The sequence below is a fragment of the Calidris pugnax genome, unplaced genomic scaffold, assembly GCF_001431845.1.
Source record: "Calidris pugnax isolate Ruff unplaced genomic scaffold, ASM143184v1 scaffold20, whole genome shotgun sequence".
NCBI classification, from domain to species: domain Eukaryota; kingdom Metazoa; phylum Chordata; class Aves; order Charadriiformes; family Scolopacidae; genus Calidris; species Calidris pugnax.
In genome coordinates, this window is record NW_015094510.1 from 31,047,632 (window position 1) to 31,073,091 (window position 25,460).

A 25,460-nucleotide genomic window follows, 5' to 3' on the forward strand; every position below is an offset into this window, starting at 1 on the left:
GTGGGAGGGAAGAGGGCACGGCAGCGGTGGAGATGGAGGGGACCCCGTCGGGAAGGAGGACGGGCGGGGACTCCGGAGAGACACCCCCCGGGGGGCGGTGGCCCCGGGCGGGGCGGGACGAGCAGCGGCCGCCTCCGGCGCAGGACGCCGCCCCGCTCCGCCCCGCCCCGCCAGGCAGCGCCCGGCCCGGCGTGCAGTGGCGGTGCGGGCCCGGCGGCTCCTCGGCTGCCATGCGGATCCTCACCGGCCCTCGCTGCGCGCTGGTGCTGCTCCTCCTCTTCGTCCCCGGCTCCCGTGAGTAGCGGCGGCGGGGGGACGGACGGGCCGGGGCGGGCTCGGCGCTGCTGCTCCGCTCCGTTCCTCCGGCACGGCCTCCCTGAGGCGGTGTGAGGGGACGTCCCGCTCCCCGGACCCTGCGGGTGTCCCGGGGCGCGGAGCAGGGACCCGGCCGCCGTCGGGGTCCGGACGGGGAGGGTCGTGGAGGAGCCGGGGAGCGGCGGGGCTGGGCTGGAAGGAGGCGCCTTGCTTGCCCCGCTCCGTGAGGCAGCTCTGGGGCTGTGGAGAGCGGCGTCCCGCAGCCCTGGGGTGCCCGGCTCCGTGAGGCAGCTCTGGGGCTGGGGAGAGCGGCGTCCCGCAGCCCTGGGGGTCACCGCGGCCCTGCTGTTGCGTTCTGTGGCGTTCCTGTCAGGCCCTTGCAGCAAATCCTCTCTTTCGTGGTGGATACACAGCCCCCTGTGCTTCAGCGCCGGCGGGAGAAGGGCAGATTTTGGGGAGGGGAGTCAGGGTCGACGTGCGCCCGAATGCGGTGAGAGATGGAAAACTCTGAGCTGCCGGAGTTGCCTTTTCGGGAGAGTGACCTGCCCGGACGGTGCCCCGCAACGTCCCGCAGAAAAGAAACTGAGAGAAAAGTAGCAAAACTAACCTGCCGTAAACAACGTGGGGGAATAGGGCTCAGTCCAGCGGTGTTCCTGTGCTGGTGCTTAACCTGGTGAAGCGACAGTATAAACTGTACCCCAAAAAAACAGTAAAATGAGGGACACAAACAGCTCTGTAATTGCCCTTCCAAAAACAAGAAGCTTTTTGGAAGAAGTTTAGGGGTAACATGTTCACTGCTTTGCTGAGATCCCTCCATTTTACAGCGATAGGCTGTCGTTTCATTCGATATGAGATTGGCCTGATCTGCCTTTTATCACGCTGTTTCCTGAGCGCATATTCTGGTTTAACTCAGTGTGCAGCCAGTGCTGTCTCCTGGGGCAGGGATGAGCTCATCTAACTTTTAACAGTCAAATATAGTCCTTCCTCTGTATGTGAATTTGTTGTCTAGACCCCATTTATAATAGGTTGAGAGAAGTTGTGCCCTTTTAAGGCTCATTCTAGCATATCTATCGAAGTATCTTTTTTTTTTTTTTTTTTTTTTACTTACTCAGAAACTTCCAGAAACTACTGCTGAGATTTGTGTTGGTTTCAGCAAAAGTTTGCGATTCACTCATGAATGCTGCAGTAGAAAGCGTGACACTCATCAAATACTATGATTTGCAAAAAGTGAAAGTGGCAGTAGATTTGTCCTCATTCCAGTTAAGATTTTTGGGCAGGCTGGTTATTTCAATATAATGCTGCTCTTTTACTCTGCTGGTGTGTCAGTCATAGCAGTGGAAGAAACATCACCAAAAATGTTATGATTTGGGGAAAATCCTTCCCACTATTATGTAAAATCCAGCTGGTTTCCCGACAGCTGAGGGAGTAAGGAGAATCCACGCTCCCTGGCAGGAAGCTGCCCCCCTGCCCTTCCTGCTGTGTTCAGAAAAGCCAGCTAGCAACATCTGCCGAGAGCTCACCTGGCTACAAAACTATTCCCAGTACAAAAAACCAGCAGCAGCCACCAGGCCTGAAAACAGATGTGGCATTTTGATTTCAGTGCATCTCCTTACTTCTTTTAGATTCCTGGGTCACAGCAAAAGGTGGTGTGGTTTTTCAGTCTCAGATTGACCAGGGTTGAGAGTCAGTTACTTAGGTTTGTGTTGTTTTCTTAAGCATCTATGCAGTGGTGTTTATGCTTTCCTTTGCAAGACCCTGAGGTAGTTTCACAATGCTAAGGCATGAGGACCTGTCTAAAACATTGCTGAGATAAGCCTGCCCGGCCTCTGTCTCAGGATGACCTACCTTCTTGGTAGGTCAAGAACACCACTTTGAAAATAGGTACCAAAAGACCTTGTTGAGTCAAAGGGAAAAGAAATACAAAGTTTCCAGATAGCGGGGATTTTAATTTATTGTTTGACAAAACTTCCTGGCAGATGTTACAATAGATTTGGGATCATAGGCTTGGTTTTGGTTTAATCTCCAGAATTTGAGTTTCATCCATTTCAACTGAGAAGAACAAGTATCCTTATGGAGACTGTCTAGGGGATGTTTATATTCATGTTGCAGCTCTAATATCTCTGCTTCAACAGAGATATTATCTGCTTCCAGCACCTCAACTGTTACTCATTTGGGTTGTTCAGAGGTTACCATGCAAGTCAGAGATCTTTCTGATGGACTGCACATAGCCAGTGCCTCTGTAATTTTTGTTTTTTAAACCAACAAAAGTGTAATGGCTTTGGCATAAAACTCTCCTGCTTCCCTGCTGTGCATCAAATTTGAAACAAAAAAGATGCTCAGGCAGAATTTTATATAAGACTTTTGAAATTTCTTCAAAATGAATAGGTAACGTTGTGCTTATGTGAGTTTATATACCAACATCTTGCTGCAACGTGAGGTTGAGTTAGACTAGACACAAAGCCTGTGAGTCCTTAGAAATGTGTTTATCCTCCATGTGAATGCAGGAGTGGGCAAATTGACCTTTGTCACGTGCAATGACCTCAATGAGTGGTGCCACTCATCAGCGTGTGGCTCTTCTACCAGGCTTCATCTACAGAGAACAGTAATTTGGTACATGGTTGAGCCGGAAACTACAGATTCCTATTGTTAAAGGTCCATGGCTATTAATTCCCTGTGGTGATTTTTGCAGGATCTGGCAAAATCAAGCCTGTTTAAAATCTTGTCCTGTTCATTTTTGACAAGTATCAGAGCTCTCTCTGTCTCTCACACCTATCGATGTGTTTAGCACAAGCAGGGATCTTCATCTCCTGTGCCCGAATGCCACTTCTGGAAGCTGGATTCCAGCTATAAAGCTGGAAGAACTGGCCTGATTTTGCTCCTTTGAAAGTTTGGTTAGTCTCCAACTCATGACTTCTTACGCACTAGAGCAACAAAACCACAAGAGCACGCCAAGCAGTGCCATGGTGTTTCACAGGAAGCATGCTTGCCTTCAGATGCACCCCGGGCAGCCACCAGCAGTTATGTTTTCAGCTGCATCTGCGCCTGACCTTAAACAGGAAAACAGATTTGTCTGACAATAAATGTTGTTGATCCCTTTTCTCTCTCCTTTTCCAGTCTGTGGTGCTTTGGTGCATTGTTTGAAGTTGGGTATTTCCTTGGTTGGATTGTGTTTCATTGTGAAAAATGACCACAGAGATCCTTCTTTTTTTTTTTTTCTTTTTGTTTTTCCTTCCCCTCTTTCCTCTGGATCGTGGTGGGAACAAGCATCAGCAGCACAGAGTTTCTCTGCTCAAGATTTCCAGGCCCAACATTGGAGCTAATCCTGTGTCCCAAAGAGCTCTGCCCCTGCAGCTGGCCGCTGGCTTCTCCCCCCTTCCTTCCCCTCCTCACACCTGGCTCCCTGCAGACCTGTAGCCCTTGGCTTCTGCTCCCTGGAGAGGGCCAGACACCCTCACTGTCTGGCTTTGGGCCGGTTGCCCTCTGCTGCCTGTGGTCCCAAATGAGAGTCCCCAGTTGGCGGAGCCATCGCTGCATCCCTTTGCCTTATCCCAGGATGTCCTTCCCACCTCCCTGGTTGAAGTCCCCTGCTGTCCCTGCGACCATACGCCTGGCTTCAAATGGAAACCCACAGTCTGAGGACAGAGAACAGTTTGGGAATAGTGGCATTTTAAGATTTTCTCTCCTGTCCTGTTCACTGCCAGGGGTTCCGATGTGGCACACGCTCATGCAGTACCCCGTAGTAAGATGTGTTTGTGTTCTGGAGCAACTGCTTGTGATGCAAATTAAGAAACTTACCAATGTTTGGGGTTGTTTTGTTTGTATTTTTTTTTAGGGAGGGGAAAAAGAAAAAGGTTGTGTCTTTTAAGCTGGATGAAGTCCTTGCCATCTTTCAAGGTGTGCAGTCCAAGTGGATCTCAACTAGGGCTAATACAGTCCTGTCTGCCCTCCCACCTCTGGTTCCTGCCCCCTTCTTTCATCTAATCCTACAGGGAGCCCATTCTGCTGGTTGAGACAGCAAAAAACATTGTGTGCTGTTGGGGAGGAGGATAATGTCCGTTTTCTGTTCAATCAGATCATTGTTAAATGGGGTGGGACTAGCTCTGATGTAAACGACTGTCTGCAGGATTGAGTCCTTCCTGGGGAAGCGTGGTTCAGCAGTGTCCCATCCTCCTTTGTTTGTTTGCTTTCCCTAAGCACCCTAATTAAACAGTCTAACATGTCTTGCAATATCAGCCTGGATATTGCGTGGTTGAGATACGAGGAGTGGTTTATCATTTCTATCTGCAGACTTCACCATTTGGAGATCTTCACTAACATTTTGTAACTAGTGGGAAAATGGCCTGTCTCTGTGACACTTGGTGAGGGCTGGTTGCTTGCCTTTGGCAGAATGTTGTTATAAGTGATGGAAACTAAACTCTGCAAAGGCAGAATTCAACAACCAGATCCTCTTGTATGCGTGTGAATGCCAGATTTTTCATTCTGTGTATTTATCTCTAAGTTTTACCACGTGTTTGTAGACCAAGCCTGAGAACAGAGTAATCAGGCCTCAATTAGTCGTTAGGGTATGATGATATTTCACCAGAGGTGTGATCCTTCTCTGTCCCACTCCCCACCTGCTGGATGCTCAGTGGATGCCTTAGTGGGACATGCAGTTAGTCCCCAACTAAGCAATGCACCTTCTTAGCGGATCTTACTGACTTATCATGCTGTGCATGGAGGGGCACAGTACACACTCATCCGCCTGCAAAGGCCTTGTAGACCTTATAGAAAAAGATTTGTGTGTGAAGGTCATTTCCTTCTGCTGTAGATGATGTTGGTCACGGGTTATTACTGAAGGAAGGGGCCTGATTTTCGGCCTCTTATTTCTTTTAGTTTCCTTTCCTCTTTAGGAAAAAGAGAACTTGGGATGGTGATGATGGGAAAGATAAAACTGAGGATGGGACGGTTGGGATGGAGTTACAGTTCACTTGATGGTTGGGTAGTGCAAATGCTGTCATTTTTAATGTGCTGAGAGCAGGCCGTTGTGGTACCGTGCTTTTGTATAGTCATTATACCTTACTCCTCTCCATGGTAGGTTAGTCGTTTATCTGCCCAAAGCAAGTGACAGATACTACACTTTTTTTTTTTTTGCTTCTTAGTAATAAAGCACCTAAAGCTATCTTATTATTCTTGTTTTTTTATGTATGAAATGAAGAGTCGAACAACTCCAGCAGTACTACACCCTTTACTACGATTCCAGGCAATGAGTTGCAAGGTAATACTCTCGACATTTCTGTTGCTGTTCCTCGGTGGCATCAAGAAAAGCAATATGTATTACTGTATGCCTTAGGCTGTCCTGTAATATTTTGCCTTTTATTTTATTGAATTGTGAATTGAATTGTGTAGGGCAGGATGGAGGGATTCAGATTGTCTGTTCTAGGACAACTAAAGATATATAACAGGAACTGATGAACAGTACAACACAACTCAATCCTCGTATCCTGAGGTACCCCTGAGCAAAAGAGAGTGGAGAAATAACATGGGAAAATTTTATGTATAGGACTAGAAATACCTGCCAATGTCATTTTACAGTTAAAAAGAGAACCACCAGCTCAAGAAGTCTGCTAGGCTGGACTTCAGTGCTCTTGAGAAAAAGGCAAGGCACTTTTTCGTTTGATTTCTAATGTTAGAATGGATTCTGGGTCCACTGTGCTTGAGCTCATTGCTAAAGTACATGTTTATTTCATAGCGTAATCTCATTTTGACTGCATTAGCAGTACACCTTTAAGCATGTGCCACGTGAAGGGGATATTCCTTGAGCCGTTTTTGCCCTGTACTACTTCACTTATCTCATTTGCTGTTGGCCAACGAGTGGGATGTATAGCCAATACTATGTTCACTCTATCTTCTGTTAATTGCATCACTGACTCACACCCAGATTCCAGGCAGTGTACGTGGCTCCTTTTCACCTGTATGAGCATGCAGTCCACATCCAGATGTGTTCCCAGGGTTGCAGAAGTAAGCACTCGGGGGAAACCCAAAGCTGTTTTCTGGTTATAGTATTAGGCCAGTGTGGGAAAGGTTTAGCCCCAGGCGTATCCGTGGCTTATGCTGGTATAAAAGTCAACATATCCAAGAAAGAATGTGTTTGTAATTGTACAATCATAGACTGTTTCTCGAAGGCAATTAAATAGGCAATTTAAAATTCCAGGTATGTCAGTATAAGGGTTGTGTGTGCAGTATTCAATGGTGGGGCTAATTGGCTATGATTATACCAAGGAAAAGGCAAAGTCATTCCCTCTGTAACTTTTTCCCCTTTTTTCGGTAGGTGCTATGAAGGTGTAAATTTGCTGCATTTGTTCTTAAACCTGAGCTTGCTCGTAACATGTATGCAGTTGCCAAGAGGGTTGACAAAACTGTTTTAGACTAGACTTTTCCAGTTGTGAGGACAGCAGATACAGCAAGGGAAACGTGCTTGCTTCTTGGTTCTGGTAGCTGTGTTGCTGTTCCTGTCATCACTGAGGCTATGCACCTCGTTTTCCAGCCATGCTGAAAAGCGATGGGGCTGCTGCAAGGTGCATGGTGCTCGTAGTGCAGGGGGATGCTGTAAAAGATGAGTTACTTCAGAGAAAAGAATAATCACAGAACAGGCGTACGCAACGGTGCAGAGCGAAGGGAGGGAAGTATGGGCAGTGAAGCTTCCTAGAATGGGAGTCACCAAACAGCCCAGTAGGTCTTTTCCAGGAGGAAGAGACACTTAACCTGTAAAACATTGAAGAGGGATGCAGCAATGAGGACAGAAACGAGAGTGGGAGGGTGCCTGAAAACCCAGAAGTAACATGAGATGAGTAGGAAGAGGAGAGAAGAAAAAGGAGAACTGGAAAAGTAGAAGTTAAAGAAAGGCATGAAGGACAAAACCATTAAGACTGAAACATGGTTTATAATTTAAGTCTTTGGAAACAGGTACATTCTTAGGACACCTTTTTGCATAGAGAGAGCATAAGGCCACAGCAAGATGTTTCACAGGGTATCACTCTGTCCGTACTTGACACGACTACAGTAAGTTCCTACCATGAGCCCAGTTTGTAACAGGGGTGCAGCAAAATGAAAGAAAAGATTGAGGGACAGAAGTGGAACTGAAATAGAGGAATAAAAACTGGAAAGAAAAAAAAAACCCCACAGTGTTTAAGTAGGTCAAGAAAGTCAATGACAGTATAGCTGATATCAGCAAGCAGAATAGAGCGTGACATAGAAGTGAAAGAGAGCAAAAAGAGGAGATGCAAAGAATTCAGATGCCGACCATTTGGGCACTATGCTCTTGCTGCATGGAGATCTGGAAACATTTTGTAGAGAGGTAAAACCATCTGCTTTGAGATGGAATACTCTCTGCTGTATTCCCACTTTTAGCCTGCAGACATAGATAACCCAAGGAGAGTATTGTGTTGTGGGTACTTTAATTATAGTATGTTAAAAAGAAAATTCATAATATTTCTTTTCTTGTTTTGTTTTTTCCTTGAAGGAAGTAGCAGTTCATCTACTTCTACTGTTATATCGTCCACACAATCTACAACCACATCTGCAGCAGGTACGTATCTGTACATTTGTCTATTACTATAAAACTAGAAGCTAGCTACAAACCTACCCCAGATCACAACAAAATCTAAAGAAATAACCATCAAAAGTGGGTTTCTGAGAGAGGCATTATCATTTTAGGGCTGAGAGGCACTGTGTAAAGCAGCTCTGAAATGAAGCTGTGCTATCTTTCAAGTTTAGGTAACATCCTTCATCAGTAGAAGCAATGACATTTGTAGTGCCATTGAAAAACAGGAATCAAAATAAAACTTCAAAGAAAAATTGAAAGAAGTTGGTCTTTTTAATGTTCATTCTTTCTTTCTAAGCAAGCTTTTTCCATTTTCATAGAATAAAGATGAATAGGTTGCTGTGCAAACTATGCATATCTGTTTAATGTTATTTCACAATGAGTAGACTTAGGGTATAATGAAGTCCTGGGGGCTTGAGTTTCAAGAATAAGACTTCATTTCCTTCTAGGTAAGACTCATGGCACCTTATACTATAGAAAATAGTCCTTACAGAGCTCATAGCACAAAACAGTGGAGTTCAAGTGAGACATGAGGGGCAGATCTGGGACAGTCTGTCACAGGTAGTTTTGCGTTGTTCTAGCGCTGCCATCTTTCCTTCACAACTTGGCAAAAGAACTGTAGGTAAGAATGATTTCCCAAGGCAGCAGTGTTGCAGTCATGATGCTATGACATAAGTAACATGTTTACAAAACACAACTTTGTAGAAAGAAGAAATAGGTGTACTAGATCAACTAGTAGAGTTTGGAAGCGGGTATTTAACCTGGGACGCAAACAAACAATTAATCCACATGGATTTGCAGCGTTCCAATTGTTCGCTATGTCAATGTGAGATTACTAAAAAAGGAAATTTAAAAAATGATTTTCTGGAAGAACTCGCACAGGCATATTTCAGCATGTCAGTAAAGACTGGATAAGAATTAATGTAGTACAGTTGTTCACTTGTGTTGCATAGATAAAAAAGGTTGTACGTGAGAGAAGAAAAGCTAGTTCCATGCATGAATTGAGTCCCCCTTGTGCTAAGATCTATGTGAAAGTGGGACAGAAATATTGTGCCTACCCGAAGATAGTTTGTGTATTTGTAGAGGTTTATGCTGACCGTAAGGTCCCAGCTATGTCATTCCATTTCCAGTACAGCTCTCACTTCGTGTCTCTGTAGTCTCCAGATCACTTTTCAGCTACCGCGCTCAGAAGTTGTTTGTTATTTATTTAAGAATAAACTACTCGCTGGGGGGGTTGGGGGTGGGGTGTGTGAAATCTCTGCAAGAACCTTTTGATAGCCAGGAAGTGGTGCAGTTTCTCATTCCACTGCCTGCAGTGTAACCAGTTTAAGCATGTCTCACTTGGAAAGTGTAGGGATTTTTGTAATCACCTTGTTGCCTCAGGGCCTTCCCCATGTGTAAAGCCATTGTTAACCACAGGTGTTTCACCCACCCTCTGCTCCAGCCTTTCACCCTCCACTCCAGCCCAGACTAAGGGTTTCTTGCAGAGGTCTGAGCTTTACTGTGTCTGGATAATAACAGTAAAAAGAGGCCCGAGCCCTTTACTGTTCGACACAGTGCAAACCTAACAGGCAGCTCTGCCTGGCTTCACGTGGTTTATGATTCACATCCTTCTCTTTTTTTTTTTTTTTTTTTTTAAAAAACTCAATACAAAGCTTTGGATATGAAGGTGATACAGTGCAGTCTTGGCAGCCTCACTAACTTTCATGTTGCTCTTCAGTGTCTCCCTATCATTCATCTGGTAGCACATTTGGTTCTTGGCCAGAGGGCAAGACTTCAGTTTCAGAGCAAGACCAAACAAGCATTTGTTTTTTTTTTTTTTTTTTTTTTGTTAGAAACGTCATAGATTTTAAGACAATGTTCATCTCTTTTGATTATCTGTCTCAACCTCTTCAGAATAAAGACAACTGGATATATGTACTTTAATTTTGCTTAAAGTATCTTTTATTGCCTTTTTCCTTTTGATACTTTTCATCACAGAAGCAAGTGTTTCATTCAGTCATTTTCCATGCAAAGGGAGTTATTTATTTTAGGAAGAGCATTCAATAATATTTTTTTTATGTTAGCATGGTGCTTATAGAATTTGAGTTGTGTTCATTATGTCAAATTAGAACACTACGGGAGTAGAGCGTGCTGCTAAGAATTCTTATCTTTGTGCTACACATAGTTTGATTGATGGATATAGCATAGCTACATAATGTTTTAACACAGGTAGCATACAAAGTAAAATACTTGTCTCTCTTAAAAATAAAGCATCATAAACCTGAACTATATTGCGGCATGCATCCTTTTTAAATAATAAAAATTAACTCAGGCAGTCTGGGTTTGCTTAGGGTGATGTTCAATGAAGCCCAGCTGGTCTTTTGGAGAAAAGTAATTAGGGAAATAAAAGATAAAAGGACAGATGTTGCTAGCAAATGTTCTTTCATCTTAACTCTGCTGGTAAAATAGTACAGCTAAGATTTTTCAAAGACACAGGAGAACAGATTGGTGTCCAATTCATGTCAGCTTCCCAAATTCTCCAGCTGCCTCAGCCTCCCACTGATGTTTTGAAATGACTGATGCTAAAGACATCATGAAAGATAAGTCTGTAGGAGATTAACCAGATTTTACTCTTAATATAAATATTACATCACCAAGTGCTGTAATCTTGATAAAGGATTAAAGTAAGAAACAAGATATAATAAAGTACAAAAAAAGGACCGCTAGTAGGAAAGAGAGGGGAAAAAATAATGTGCAGATTTGCTGAAATTCCTCAGGATAGCTGCTTGGATATTTTTTGTGCTGACTCGGGGTTTCTGTAGTGTAATTTAATGCCCATGGAATAAGTACTATCTTTGTTTAACATAATTTAATAATGTTATGCGTGGAACCATTAGCCATTATATTGCTCAGAAACACAAGCCAGTTTGACCCTCAGAAATAATGGCTCAAAAAACCCAAAAAACACAGAAAATTGATTGTTTGACACTTGCATTCAGGTTTGTCTGTCTTTCTTTTTGGTATCTTTTACATTAGGAATGCAGTTACCGAGTGTGGTTTCATGCCATATAACTGTAGATGGTTTCCATATAGACATTTCCTTGTGTATTTCCTACAATGAAGAACCATTTGATATTTATAGATCATTGTGCCTTTGGGGAGTTTATCTGTCAGTATTAAAATGTGCCCTGAATTTTATCTGATGTATTTTACACATGCTTCATAGAGGAACTGAATTTCCTAATTGTAACAAGGTAAGTACATAAATATAGTACTCCAACTGTTCCATCACAATGAATGCTCATTTCAAAGTGTTTCCTAGGGTTATGGCACAATACATTTGTAACAGTTAAAGAACAGGAAAATAAATAACATTTTCTATGAGGACTGTATTGGGCTGTTTCAGTGTCCCAGAAAAGTGTTGTGTAGGCCCGTTGCTTTCTGAATGCTTACATTGACATAGTGTTTGGGGTCTTTTTTTAAGTTTTTGTTGTTCACATCTGTACAGGAAGCAGTGATACCTAAGTCTTAGCATTCTGTGTGTAGCTACTTATGTTTTAAACTACCCTTGCAGGAAGATTATTCCACAGAAGCATTTTTAGATGCTGTATTAAAAATTTAATATCAGGTTTATTGTGGAATTGTGATGAAACTCCCTAATATTCAGTTGTTCTAGTTTCAGACAATTTCAAGAAAACATGGGTAAAATTAGACATTTCAATGTCCATAATGAAAAGCTGTTTCTGGTGTTTAAAATGCACTCGGCTTGTGTGAGGTTATAGAGATAATGCAGAAGATGACAGCTACAAAGGGAGCTTTTTCTCCTTGTAATTCCTTCATGCATAAAAGCTGTGTCCCTCATATTGTCTGCTTAGAGAAATGTTCGTTGCATAACAGGCTCATGTTTCTTCTTAGTTCCTCCTTAGAAAAAGAAGTAATTATTTTTGACATCATTCTAACTGTCTGCCTTCTACTAAGGTTCTAAGGATTTTGCTATAAATATTAATCTCTACTATTCTTGAATTTTGCTTCATGGTATTTTTATTCTGAACAGATCATTATTGCTTTCTGAGGATGGAAGGGGAAGTGTTAAGTAAAAGCAGAGTAAAATTTAAAGACCTTAGGTGTCAATTAAACTTGTGAAACAGCATTCCATTCTTTGTTTTAACCTTGGCAAGACAGCTCACTACTAAATACATGATACAAGCCAGCAGATTTACTTCAGTCAAACTTTTATCACGTGTGGAAAACCTTTTGAACTTCAAGTTTAACATACATATAGAATTCTCTCTGGTAAGTTTAATATTTATGCAGCCTTAGTAAAACCCGTGTTTCATTGAAAAGCAAATTAAAGATTAAGTTATTACAAAAATCAGGGAGGCATTTTCATGCAAAATCAGAAAAGTTACCTGAAAAGTTGGGCTCCTTAAATGGGAAGTTACTCTTGATCCAGCACTTTATCATATTTTAAAATACTGTAAGTTAAACGTGATTCTATGGAATTGGATAATGTGATAAAAAAAAAAAAATTGACCCTTGTAAAAGTTATCAGATGTTATCCAGGTTTTCTTTACAGCTTTTCCTTTAAACCATTTCTGACCTTGAGCCCCAGAAATCAGAAGTTAGGTCTTTCCAAAGGAAAGGCATAGGGGAAGAGTCTGTGCAAGCCTGGATATCCACGCAGCAGCATTCTCATTGTTACTCTGTCATTCTGTTTGGGCATGAGAAATGCTATCTTATTTTCAATGAGTATACACTTTATTATTTTCATGTATTTTTCTGTGTGATATCACAAACAAAAATTTCCCAGGTTTGTCCACGAATACTACTCATCTGACCAGTACCGGGCAGCCCACCACCACTGCGACTACCGCCTTAACAACTGAGTCCACCAAAACCAGCCAGACAACGAGATCCACCACAGCTTCACCAGTCACATCATCACAACCCAATAGTACGGTGGTGACCACTTCCAAGGCTTCTTTCACTTCTGTAACAGGTGAGTTCACATTTCAGGAAGCTCATAGAGGCTTGTATACGTGTTGATGTGTTGTAGAATTGTTAGGTTTTCAGTAATATAACAAAGAAAGAAGGTATTTGTATGCTGAAAAACAAAAATAAGGTGGGGTTTTATTATTAAGTTGGCTGCGATGATGTTGCTCTGGGCACGCCACTTCCTTAAATAAGGCTTCACTTAACCTGAGACACCTGACATATTTAGGGGGGAAAAAAATAAAATAAGTGTGAGTAGTCTGAACCAGCAGCCACCAGCAAGGAGATTACAATGTTAGGAGAAAACCTGGCTTTTGAATACAACTTCTGTATTTGTTCAGCTCTCCCTTCTACAGCTTGCTGGAACTCATCTCTAACACTTCCTTTTTCACCGCTGAGCTGTGGCTCCAAATAGCTCTCCTGGCTTGGGAGCCCTGTTAGCTACATTTATAGCCATGTAATGAATTTTATCCCTAATGGAGGGTAGAGCATGACTATGAATGAGTCACACCATGTGTAAAAGTTGTCAAATACAGTTTGACAGTGCCCTTTAATACAAAAACCACAAGTGTAGAATTCAGCATTTCCTTGCAGTTAGTGGCTCGTTCACACCATTCACGCTTACAAACAGATTGGGGGTTGCTCACGTGTCAGTGAAGCCTTGTCCAGTAGGTAAAGCTGTCATCAGCAGACCTTTTAGTTGGCCACGTAACGCTCCCTGTGGCAAGTACAAACAGAGATGGGCACAGACTGGGTATTTTGGTGGGAGGTTGTAGCAGATAAAACCAGTTTTCACATGGAAATTGCTATGGCTTATCTGAGGTCATGTTATCTATGTCAATATTTGTGTTGGGCTGCAGAGCTGATCTCACTTGGAGATCAGGTGTAATTCCGTGAGATGTACCCTCCATTGCAAGGTGGAGGGTACAATCCCATGAGACAAGGTAAAGCAATCCAAGAGCTCATCACCACCAAAAGTACTTTACTCCCACCGTGTAACGAGGCTGACTGACTTGGTGGTTGTTGTACCCCTCTGCAGGCACACCCACCATCCTCATCTGGCTAAAAGCAACTTCCTTTTCTGCTTGGGTTAATTTCAGGCCATCTTAGGGAGTTAAATTGGCTCATGGAGGGTATGAAAAACACTAGAACTGGCCTAAGAAGGGCAGGAGCTGCAGGGGGGAAAAGGGAAGGGGAAAGATGGAGGTGGGGAGGAGAAGGGGCAGTCAGTCTTGCAGAGACAGCAACTAGTTGGATCAGCTGCTCCTTTGTCACCAGAATCTGGCACTTAAAAACGGAACTCTTAAGTTTCAGTGTGCTTGGCTGGTATCTTCCCAGTTGATTTTATGTTAAATTTGTCTACTTGGTTTTTTAGGTGACAGGTCAATAGTGAGGGCAGGATATAGAGGAGTCCCTCAAAGTGCAATGTTGCAAGCTCTGTAAAAAGTGCCTTTTGTTTTCTTCTTTTCAGCCACATCAAAATCTGAGGCTGTTGTAGCCAAAACCTCCAGATTTGATGTGGGCAGTTTTGTAGGTGGCATTGTGCTGACACTTGGAGTCCTAGTTATTCTCTACATTGGATGCAAAACCTATCATTCTAGAAGAGGCATTCAGTACAGAACCATGTAAGTTCCCAAGGGATTGTCCCTTGTCAGTGTATTACTTTCTTGAGGGGAAAAAGGACAAACAAAACCAATGATATATACATTTGTTTAATGTACATTATATTAATATCATTAAGAGATTTAACTGTGATATTTTGTCTTTCACCACTTCAGCTATTTTTCATTATTATTATGTCTCTCTTCTGTGTGGGTTTTTATTCAGATCTATTATATAAAATCATTTTGTTGTTTTTTGTTTTTTTTTCCAAAGGATCCTTGTCCTCTAGCTATTCTATGAATAGCAAATGTTTCCTTGAAATGGTTGCTGTAATTGGCAAGACTTCTGGTTCCTCTCATGCTTTCTCCTAGACTCTCTATTTGTCTCCTCACTCTTTGGTATTTTCCTTCCCCTTAATATTATTTTTTTTGTAGTAGCTCTATTTTATATTACCTATATGACACCTTGTGGGAACTGTTAACATCTCTCCTTTGTATCACACTTTGTGTACCTTTAAGTCTAGTTTGAGCAGGCAGTTTTAAAGCCAGATACCTAATGTTCCACATTGTTAAACCACCACAGTTGAATTGATTTGTTTATTTACTGTCACAGAAAACATTCAAAGGCAATATGGCCATTATTCACATTTTTAAAAGCATGATATTTAATTGTCAGCTCAGACTTTTGCCCCACCTTGCAATACAGGCAGGCCAACTGGTTGGTTTCTAATATTTCGTTTTCTGTGTTATCTTGTTCTCAACTCCAGAAACCTGTCCATGACATCGTATGCAATGAACCTGCTTTAAGGACTTTTCACAAGTCCATGAAATGAGAAGTAGCATTCATTTAACCAAATACAGGCATCTGCATCTAAATTAGTCATTTCATATCATTCTTATTACCCTAAAGTAGGATAAATCTGTCAGATGAGTCAGCCTATCCATATGGTTTTGTGTTCACTGACTGTGAGGGCAGCGAAGAGTCTTAGGTAGAGCAGTCAGTGCTGTGGGTACAACACTGCACAGGCTGCATCCCACCAAAAAGTCACTTGTTTAACTCTTTGTACACCAGTGACTTTCAACCTCCCTTGAGCTGCAGGCTGCTGGTGTTTTCCCTGTGGAGTGTAGGTGCTCTACAGCAAATCCAAAGCTATTGAGAATATGCTTGCTTTTCTTGGTTATCTTTTCAAGACCCTTTAGAAGTTGTCTGTAGGCTTCAGACAGTCTGTAGACTACAAGCTGAAAAACACTGATTTAAACAGATTCTCTGCCACCAATTTCTTCCAGGCAACCGGTCTCCTTTATGACACCAGATTGTGGGACAGGAGGTAGTAGGTCCAGTCTTTCTTGAGTGTGTTTATTCTTTGTGGAGCTACTTTTTTCCTCTCCTTTCTGAGAGCACAGAACACATCAGAAATCTATGATTTTTGACTTATCTTGTGTCTCACCCCTTTTGTAGTGAATAGTTCAATCAAAATTGTACCATCCCATTTACCATTTATACTCAGCTCTACTCAGTTTTCTTCCAGACTTCCCTCCTTGTCCCCCGTTTACTTTAAGAACTGGGAATTCTTAAAATTAGATTGCTTTTCTTTTTCCTATCCAGTATCATCAATGTAAGTTGAGAAGCTTAAGTGAGGTGATGTCATTAGACTTGTTGGGATGCTAGTGTTTAGGCCCTGTGTTTTCTCCCCATCTTGACTCCTGCTTGCAGGTCATGGAATTCAACAAGTTCTTGCTGCACATGTTTACCCACAGTAGCATTTGAACAGACATTGTAGAATTCAGATTCAACAGTGTCTTTAAAACAAAGGAAACCTGTCACTGAGCTTCTGAACTGGCTTTGGTTACCTGTTACTACTGCATATAGAAAAGATAGATAGAGTAAAAATGGCTGAGCAACAACTCATCTAAAAAATATGTACGTGAATTAAATGTGAAAGCCAAAATGTTAATAAGGGTAATAAAGCTGGAGGAGTGTTGACAAAATGAAATTCTTAATTCCAGGCTCAGCTCAGGGAAGAGTGTAACTCCCAAATCAACGTGCCATTAGCCCTTCCCAACAAGATGCTCTCTGTTGACAAAATAACCTTCTCAGCAGCAGCTGGATGGCTGTTTCTCATGTTGACTGTTCCTTGTACTGCAGAAGATTAATTACTGTGTTTCTATTACAGTGATGAACATGATGCCATCATTTAAAGAGACCTCAGGGAAGACATCCTGTCGCAGCTGTTGTAACTCACTGCTGAAAGAGTTCCTTTCGTTAAGATGATCAGTCTCTAAACCTGTCCTGGGCGTGATCCTGCAAAATGTTGAGAAGCTCTTTAAAAATCCTGTTTTTTTTGCATTTGCTTTTATAAGAAGAAGAACTCAGCACTTCATAGAGACAGCATTTTCTTTTTCCAGCATTTGTAACTAAATTTAAAAAAACCACACATTGAGTAATATTAAGGTACACACACAAGTCTCTCAAATAGCTAATTACTAGCACAGTGGATTGCATCATTGGAATTCTAAGTTCAGTTATTTCTTACATACTGCATAAATCCAGTATGTTCCCAAATGGATTCAGTAGGTTAAATAGGATAGCTTTGAGACCAAGCATAGGTTTTTACAAGTAAAATGGTTTGGTTTTTTCCCAATATTTTATATTAAATTGTATTTATTTTTAAGTTTGGTGTGAACTTTAGTTTAGAAATTTTGGATTGTGAACAATTCAGCTATTTTTTTATTAGGCTATAAAGGGACATGGCTTGCTAACTGCATAGAAGGTGATAATTTGTACTTTAAACTTCAGTCATTAGCTCACCAGTGACCTGCAGAGACTTTCCTTAACAGGAAACAGGCTCTGCAGTGGGACCAGCCGCAGGAAGCACGGACAGACTGGCCGTACCCATCCACAACCCTTTTCTCTAAATGGCTCCTTAAAAGAGAACAGACTGTGCCATCCATAGCTTCTTTCTTCTCGCATGTCCTAATGAAGCATGTGCAATTGAAGGCAAAATAAAAATGGAAAAAAGTAATTGTACCATCATATGAAAATTGCTTCTAAAAATTGGCTTTTAAGTTGAGTGTAGCAATTGCTTCACTCTTGGGTTTTATTATTATGAAGTTTTATGTTTTAGTAGCATTTGATAAACATTGAAACTTAAGCAGAGAACTGGAAAACCTGTAAGATAACATTTTAGAAGAATATAATCTGCATTTTTACGATTTTCAGAAATTGGTACTGCTACACACATGTACCAAGGTCTGGTCAAAAGTCCACTGAAGGCAACGTGGCACCTCTCAGAAGACCTTTAGATGAAGGCCCAAATACCCTGGGGGCCCTGTGGGAGATGACTGATGCTGCTTCCATGTCACTTCTGCGGTCACTCTGAGGTAACCCTGCTGTCCTCAGCAGATGGGCTCCCCACTGACACTGGTGTAAGGAAACCAGAGCAAGGACCAAGAAACGCAGGCCTGCATCTCCTGGTGTCACTGAGTACTCCTCCAGCCCTGCTCAGGCTCCACGTGTAGACCTCTACCTCCTGGAGAGGGTTGCTGTGGTGGGACTTGACCACTGGCACCAGTCCACCATTCGGGGTGCAGGCAGGGGGTGGTGACAGCCACCCCAGTCTGTCAGGGGGCTGGGGCACAAGGCATCGGGGGAAATAAGACTTCAGCTCTGGCACAGCTTAAATTTTTTTTGGTTGAGCAATAGTTTCTTCTGACAGGCAAGGTTAAAGTGACCATTTGGAGTATTTTTCCTCTTTCCCAGGGAGCAGTAATCCTGTTGTGTCTGAGGCACAGCCGCCTCCAGCAAACCGTGGCTAATGAGGAGCCTTAATGGCACCAGCCCCACACCTGGAATGCGGGTAGTGGGGCTGCCTTGGTTCTCACTGAGATTGAGGTACAGGGGGAAGAGTGATTTGAAGTAACTTTTGTGACTGTTCGGTGGAAAACTTCCAGTTTTGACTTGAAGAGTTTAGAAACGGCTCTTCCCCAGAACTGCAGTACCTTACTTTGTGGAAATTAAGACAATTTAGTCCAACTCAGATACTGGGATTGTCTCACCTCTGTTGTACAGATGAATAAATAAAATGAAATCTTTGGAGTTACTATATTGATTTCAGTTGGATTTTTATTTTACTAGACAGTTTCATAATTCCCTCAACCCTTTCCACAGCCATTGGATAAGAAGTGTTCAGTGTATATATATATTTGTACTTTTCAATGGCAGAATACCAGAGCTAGTGCTCTTTTTCCCAGCTCAATCATTTGTACTGTTATTTTGTAATCTCATTACTAGCATAGAGGAAAATATGTGCTTAAGATTTCAGATGAGCCAGTGCAAATATACAACCTTTCAGGTGGTCAGATACCAGACAAAGTAATGTGCAACTGATAAATCTTACCCTCGGAAAGTAAATGTGAAGTTTAAGGTAAGTGGGAGGCAGCAGTTCATAGTTCTGTCTTGCTTAGGAGTCCCTCTGGTGGCACATCACCGAACTGCATTTACACTGCCATGTTCTAAGCCCATCACCAGCACTCACACAACCCCTATACTCATTTTTAATCCTTAATATTCATGTGTTTGTGTGCTTAAAATATATTTCACTTAATGCTACAGGCTTGAGAAGTCATCCAATGGCTAGAGAACATCACTACCTTAGGTCAGATATCAGTAATAGTACTTTAGCCCTTCAAACACATCAAGATCATAGTTTGAGTTGGAAGGTACCTTTAAAGGTCATCTATTCCAACTCCCCTGCCATGAGCAGGGACATCTTCAACTCGATCAGGTTGCTCAGATCCCCCTCCAACCTAAGCTTGAATGTTTCAAGGGATGGCACTGCTACTGCCTCTCTGGGCTACGTGTTCCAGTGTTTCACTACCCTCACTGTAAGGAAACTTCTTCCTTCTCTCTGGTCTAAGCTTTCCTCTTCTAATTTAAAACCATTACCCCTTGTCCTATTGCAATAGGCCCTGCTAAAAAGTTTGTCCCCATCTTTTCTGTAGGCCCCTTTAAGCACTGAAAGGCCACAGTAAGGTCTCTCTGAAGCCTTCTCTTCTCCAGGCTGGACAACCCCAACTCTCTCAGCCTGTCCTCCCAGGAGAGGTGGTCCAGCCCTCTGGTCATTTTTGTGGCCCTACTCTGGAGCTGCTCCAACCCACTGTCCTGAGGGCCCCGGAGCTGGATGCAGAACCATAGGTGGGGTCTTATAAGAGTGGACAAGTGGGGTAGACTCACCTCCCTTGACCTGCTGGCCACGCTTCTTTTGCTGTGGCTGGCTTTCTGGGCTGCAAGTGCACGTTGTCAGCTCATGTCCAGCTTTTCACCCATCAGCATGCTGACGTCCTACTCCTACCAAGGGCTGTGATTTTGTGGGTTTTTTTTTCAAAAATTCCCCAATCCCAAACTGTCAGGGCTTGAGGTAAAACAGAAACAATTTTCTTTTCAGTAATTTTACTTTTCAGTTAAGCCTCTTCTAACTCTCTGAAATTAATGGCCTACTTTTTTCAAACAGCTTCCACTTCTAGTAGATAAGACCTGATGTTTGTCGTTCATGCCAAGGAATGGTTCGCAGAGAGGCTCTCACTTAGACTTGTTTCCATAACAACCAAGCTCAGCTCACTTTGGAGGGTCTGAAACAGAAAAGCGTAGAGGGGTCCCACCTGTGGGGAGGAGCAGACAGGACAGGTGACCAAAAACTGACCGACAGGGTATTCCATCCCAACTGCCCCATGCTCAGTATGAAACCTGAGGGACCAAAGGGTCTGTTCTCTCTCCAGTGGTCAGCATCCGAGGAGGACCCTGTCTGTTTGCCTGCCCTTGATTCTGATCCATGTGGTACGGACTCCAGTTCCCACCTGGCACTGTGTCCAATCTGGGACTTTTCCCAGTGCCTGCCAATGACATGATCATCCAGGGAGCTCGATATGGTTTTGAATATACTGTATATATTTCATTTTTTTTTTCTGATATTGTTATCTTTTCTTTCTATTATTTCATTAGTTTAGTTTCTTTTCAACTCACAAGTCTCTCTCATTCTTCTCTCAGGTGGGAGGGAAGTTAGAGAGCATCTGCCATTCGATGTAGCGGCCAGCTCAGCCCCAAACACAACACAAACACACCAACTCCAACGCAACCCACACTCATTCCCAGGAAGTGCAATATGTTGCTTAATCTGCCATTTACTCCTAAACGTGGTATAATTACGCTGAGATCTTCTGCAGGGAGCCAGGGTATAACACTGGTGCAATGAAAGTAACCAGAACTCCAGCGAGCTGGGACCTACTTGTTTAAGTCTGGTATATGAAGGCCATCAAAGAGTAACCTGTAACTGCTTTTATGTTGTCCACAATGCTCTTCCCACCTGTATTTGATGAAATATTGCACCCTCGCTGATACCACTTCTTGGAGGTTGGATTCAAACCCCTCCCAGAGCAAGAGACAACTGCACTTGGTGCCCCCTAACTGGGATCTGCTGTAGGGCAGATGTGGACCAACTGTATGACCACACCTGGGGCCTGCAGCATTCTGCCTTCCTCCCACACGTCTTTCCTTTTCATGCAACTCACCTTTCACCTGTATTCTACTACCAAGTCATTGCCCATCCAGCTTGATTGCTTTAATGGGGCCTGGTGTTAGCAGCTTCAAAGCAGGCCAGAAATGCTGCAGTGCTGTATTTTTTTATTAAAAAAAAAAAGCAAAAAGCTATTAAAGCACAATAATAGTATTGTGATAATACACAGTAACTTAAGCAGTATCCCTTTGCAAATCTACTTTCATACCTTTCCTTTTTGTTCTGAGACTGTTAAAGCTCTTACGTATTCATGCCACACTATTTTTGCCTTGAAGACATCCATAACATTCCTAACATGCTTTACTGAAAAAATATAAGCAACAAAATGACAATATTGCCAAAAGCAAAATGGAACAGCAGAGACTGAAAACTGCCCAGAGAACTCCAGAGGTTGGAAGCAGAAAGAATGAGAATGGAGCCGTGCAGAATGTAACCACGTTCTCTATCCGGCACTGAAGGAGCCCCGATGGGTGTGTGACCGAGAGAGCACCTCACAAAACAGGACAGTTAAATGAATTTAGGAATCTGCGTTTGACAGGTCTCACAAACAGCAGAGATGCAGGGACTGCCAGTTCCTGGTGTTGATCCTGTGGTGTCTGGGCTTTAGCTTGCATTAGAATTCAGTGTTTGCCTCACTATAAAAATACTGCTTTGAAGATTGGATTGATGTTTGATATTATCCCTAAGTGTCAGGACATCCCTATACTTCAAAACATCCAAGTTAGCAACTGTGAAAATTGAAAGAATATAAGGAACTCCAAGTTCTGGAGGCTCTTAAATGTCCTTTTAGAATATCATGACGAAATACATTCTCACTCTGATACTCAAAATTTTGAGTTTGTCTAATGTCTGTTCTGACCCTTTCTACATCAAATTTAAAGCAGTTTGGAAACCAAGGTGTTGCACCTGATCAGCACTGAGGTCATGGGTCTTCTGAGGTGTTAGAAGCAAACCTGTGTAACTCAGTTTCCTTGACAGGGTTCAGAAACAAAAGCAACGAATGTCTGAACAAATGGGTACTTTCCTCTTTTGATTGTTGAATATATGTCTTGATCTTTTCTAAAGACTTTATTCTTCCCTTAGAATTGAAACTATCTTCCACTGGGCAAATCACAACCCTAATTAATATCCCATACTCCCTAAGTACTGACTACTTCACTTCTCTAGCTGCCAAAGGAATAGACCATCAGTAAGTGAAATTATACGGGCACAAAAGAGATGTTTTTTCTGACCAACTCTACACATGAGCTTAAAAACCTCTGGCAAGTTCTCCAGCTTTTCCCTAACAAAACAAACAAAAAAAACCCAAAAAAACTACAACAACAAAAAAAACATCCACAAAAAAACCTCACCAGTGAAAGCTGCTGCTGGGACATCGCTTATTGTGCAATTTCCTGTTATGTTCCAGCACATTTTGATCTCTTAAAAGAGAAAAAAAAAAAAAAACCAAAAAAACTCACCTCCTCTTTTTCTGAAAGTAGCACAGCAGGATCTGCCGTTTGGAGCTCTGCTCTTCCTTGCGCAGGGTGAGTGCGATGCCCCAGGCTCTCAGGCTGGAAGGGGTCCATGCCAGCAGCCACCAGTGAGGAAGCTGGGCTTCCTGGGAAGCTGGGAGCATCAGTAACTGTTGTGGTCACATGCTCCATTAAAAACAGAAACAAAGGAGTGGTGATTTCCCATGGTCTCAGGAAGTTTACTCCCTGCAGGAGTAACCTCTGGAGCAAGAGTGACAACCATTGCACAATCACACACACTAAGGAGTTCAACAGAACAGAGAATTCCTCTGTGTCCAGGTCTCCCACCCGAGTTGGCTCACTTTGGGAATAACTAACAGCAAGAAAACTGAATTTGCAAGTCCAGGCCACATGCAAGATTAAACGATGCCGTGTGCGCTGGCCTCACGACACTACAATTGCCACAACACAGAATTAAAGGCAAATGAATACACTTTTTACAATTCCATGTGCTTCTCTTCTCCAGATGTCTTAGGAGGAATATAGCAAAGAACCAAGTTCTGAGAGCACAGCACTATGGAGTTACTAAAGAGGTCAGTCACAAAAAGCAGCAAGATAAAGATTATTCTTTTTTTATATCATGCTAATGGAGTTCCTAGGTATTTCATACATGGCCATCCATCTCAGCAGGCAAGAGCTCTGTGACACTCTGACCACTTGTGGACAAAGGACAGCCTGCTGTCTTCTATTTGAAGCACGCTGGACTTCTGGGTCAATGCTCAACAGCAAACAGCAAAGATACACATTCAGTTCAAAAAAATGACACACACACACAAAAAAAAAAGCCATGCAGGAAACTGCTAAATAATTATAATAAAGCTTCACAAAACATACAGCTGGTACTTGGGAAGCCACTCTGTCTTGCAGTATCACAAACCAGTACCAGAAATGGCAGCTGCTCCAAGCTATGTCCTTTACACATGTGATAAGCTTCATTCAAGTAAAGAAACCACTCATTTCTAGAAGCTGGGCATATTGCCTGCTGTCTTCATCTGTCAGCAACTCTGACCCCTGAACTCCAGGGGTACCAAAGTTTCCTTCCTCTCCCCACCCAAGCCACACAGACACGGCCTGCCAGCTCAAGACAAGCTCTGGAGCTGGAATGCTGAGGGCTGAGAACTTGAGCTGCTTGATCAGCAGAGCCGCGCAGGAAACTGGAGGCAGAGGGGTGTTTATTGCTGATTAACCCAGTCAAAGCTCTGGAAAACGCTTTCAAAAAAGGAAGTGGAGACAGAACAAAGTGCAAACACGATCAGCTGGTTCGTAAGGAACCAAAGTCACTTGATTCTCTCCAAACAAATCACAACACTGCTTTCTTCACAGTTTAACATTTTGCTAGGCTTCTGCTTGCAATGTGCTACAGTGACTGCTTCTATTGTAGCTCCTTGGAATAGTGCTAGTGAGAGTGTAACTGCTCACCTGTACAGCACTACAGATCAGGGCAACCACAAGCATTAGAGTGGGGAGTAGGAAAACCATAACCTAGATTAGTCTTCCTGCCAAAACTAGGTCAAAGAATTTTACCCAGTAGTTTCTAGATCGAGTTCTTCCACTTCTCAGAAAGCGGTTCAGGTGCCTCGATGCACGGAGCCCAGGACGTTCAGAACACTCAACAGCCAGAGCCAACAGATTTGTGCAGGTCTCGAGATATCCTCAGGCATCACAAATTACACCTGAATCACTCCATTTTTAAAGCCCTGTATATCCTGTCGTCTGTTCTATACATAGTAACTGCGGTGTTTGAAAAACTCTGAGCCCACAGGATTCTAAAGAAAAATGCATTGTTTAAAAAGTCTGCCTGCTTCTGTGTTGCTACTGTGTTTTTCCCTGTCCTCTTCCCTGTTCAGAAATAGGGCTTTCATACTCACAGTTCCACACTCTTCAGGTGAGCATGATCTCTCCAGCTCCCCCTGCAGAGTCCTCTTAATCAGTAGAAAGTATATTTGGTTCTAATATGACTAATTTCTGGGTCTGAACATCAAATTTCAAGTCATTTGCTTCATTTCTTAACAAGCTTTCATAGTCTTTGACAACTACTTCAGTTGCTGTACAAGACGAAAAAGCCTTTAGAAACATCTCAAAACCTAGAGAAGTAAAAGTATGTTAATCAAAGCTGTTTAAAACTACATGCTGTGTTTGAAACATTCATGCTTTTAATGTCAAAATTAAAGGGGAGATACGTACATGTAATAAATGAGCAAGAGTCTGCATTCAAAGGAATTATGGCAAGCCAACCTACAGTTAAAAGTTCAATTCTATGACAGTTAAAGAATCCTGTGCACTGCAAGGAACATACACCAAAGCATTAACCTTATGGTGCCAGCTAATGCAAAGCCTTAAACAGTGTCGCAGAGATTACGGAAGAGTAGATGAAACCAAACATCAGTGATGCTGAATTCACGCTAAAAATGTTTAAGAACAAACCAGTACAGACTCTTACACCCCTCCCCTAAACATCCAGGACAGCAAAGTAACAATTCTTCAAAATTAGTATCTCCAGCATTATTTTGAAAGCAGCTCCAGCTGCTTGGTGCTGCTTGGAAACACAGAGCAAAATCAAACACAGTAACTGAAATGTATTTGTATCTTCCTTTGCACAACTGCCCACACTAAATGTAGTGATGATTACTGCTGACGGAAATATCCTGAATCTGCAAACAAGTCAGCCTCAATCACATAATTCACAAATAAAAGTACGTCTGGGCCCTTTTGAGCTGGCCAAAACCTCCACAAACTGTTTAAATTCCAAACTCAGTGGACAGATCTCTCAAACTGGCAGGTGGAGACCCAGAGGTTTCTTTCACAGACTCAGAGGGGGACTTTTATTAAATTACAACTCAGATGTACACAGACACCAAATGTACAGCATCTGTAAGTACGAATGGAAATGTATTTGCTCGTGACAAAC

At 42.6% G+C, this 25,460-nt stretch overlaps 1 protein-coding gene across 1 annotated transcript; it reads left to right on the forward strand.

The window, feature by feature from the left end:
- The first annotated feature begins 32 nt into the window (after window positions 1–32).
- On the forward strand, window positions 33–18,572 carry TMEM123 (transmembrane protein 123). Its single transcript, XM_014965771.1, has 6 exons — window positions 33–294; window positions 5,510–5,569; window positions 7,814–7,879; window positions 12,687–12,875; window positions 14,340–14,493; window positions 16,644–18,572. The coding sequence occupies exons 1-6, from the start codon at window positions 33–35 to the stop codon at window positions 16,666–16,668; spliced, it is 756 nt and encodes a 251-aa protein (XP_014821257.1). The 3' UTR covers window positions 16,669–18,572.
- Window positions 18,573–25,460: the final 6,888 nt, after the last annotated feature.

Excerpts from the sequence above, each read along its gene's own strand:
- TMEM123 (XM_014965771.1), top strand. The coding sequence starts at position 33 with ATGGAGGGGACCCCGTCGGGAAGGAGGACGGGCGGGGACTCCGGAGAG. Across the intron at positions 5,570-7,813 it reads TCCAGGCAATGAGTTGCAAG|GAAGTAGCAGTTCATCTACT; the intron begins GTAATACTCTCG and ends TTTTCCTTGAAG. Across the intron at positions 14,494-16,643 it reads GGCATTCAGTACAGAACCAT|TGATGAACATGATGCCATCA; the intron begins GTAAGTTCCCAA and ends TTTCTATTACAG.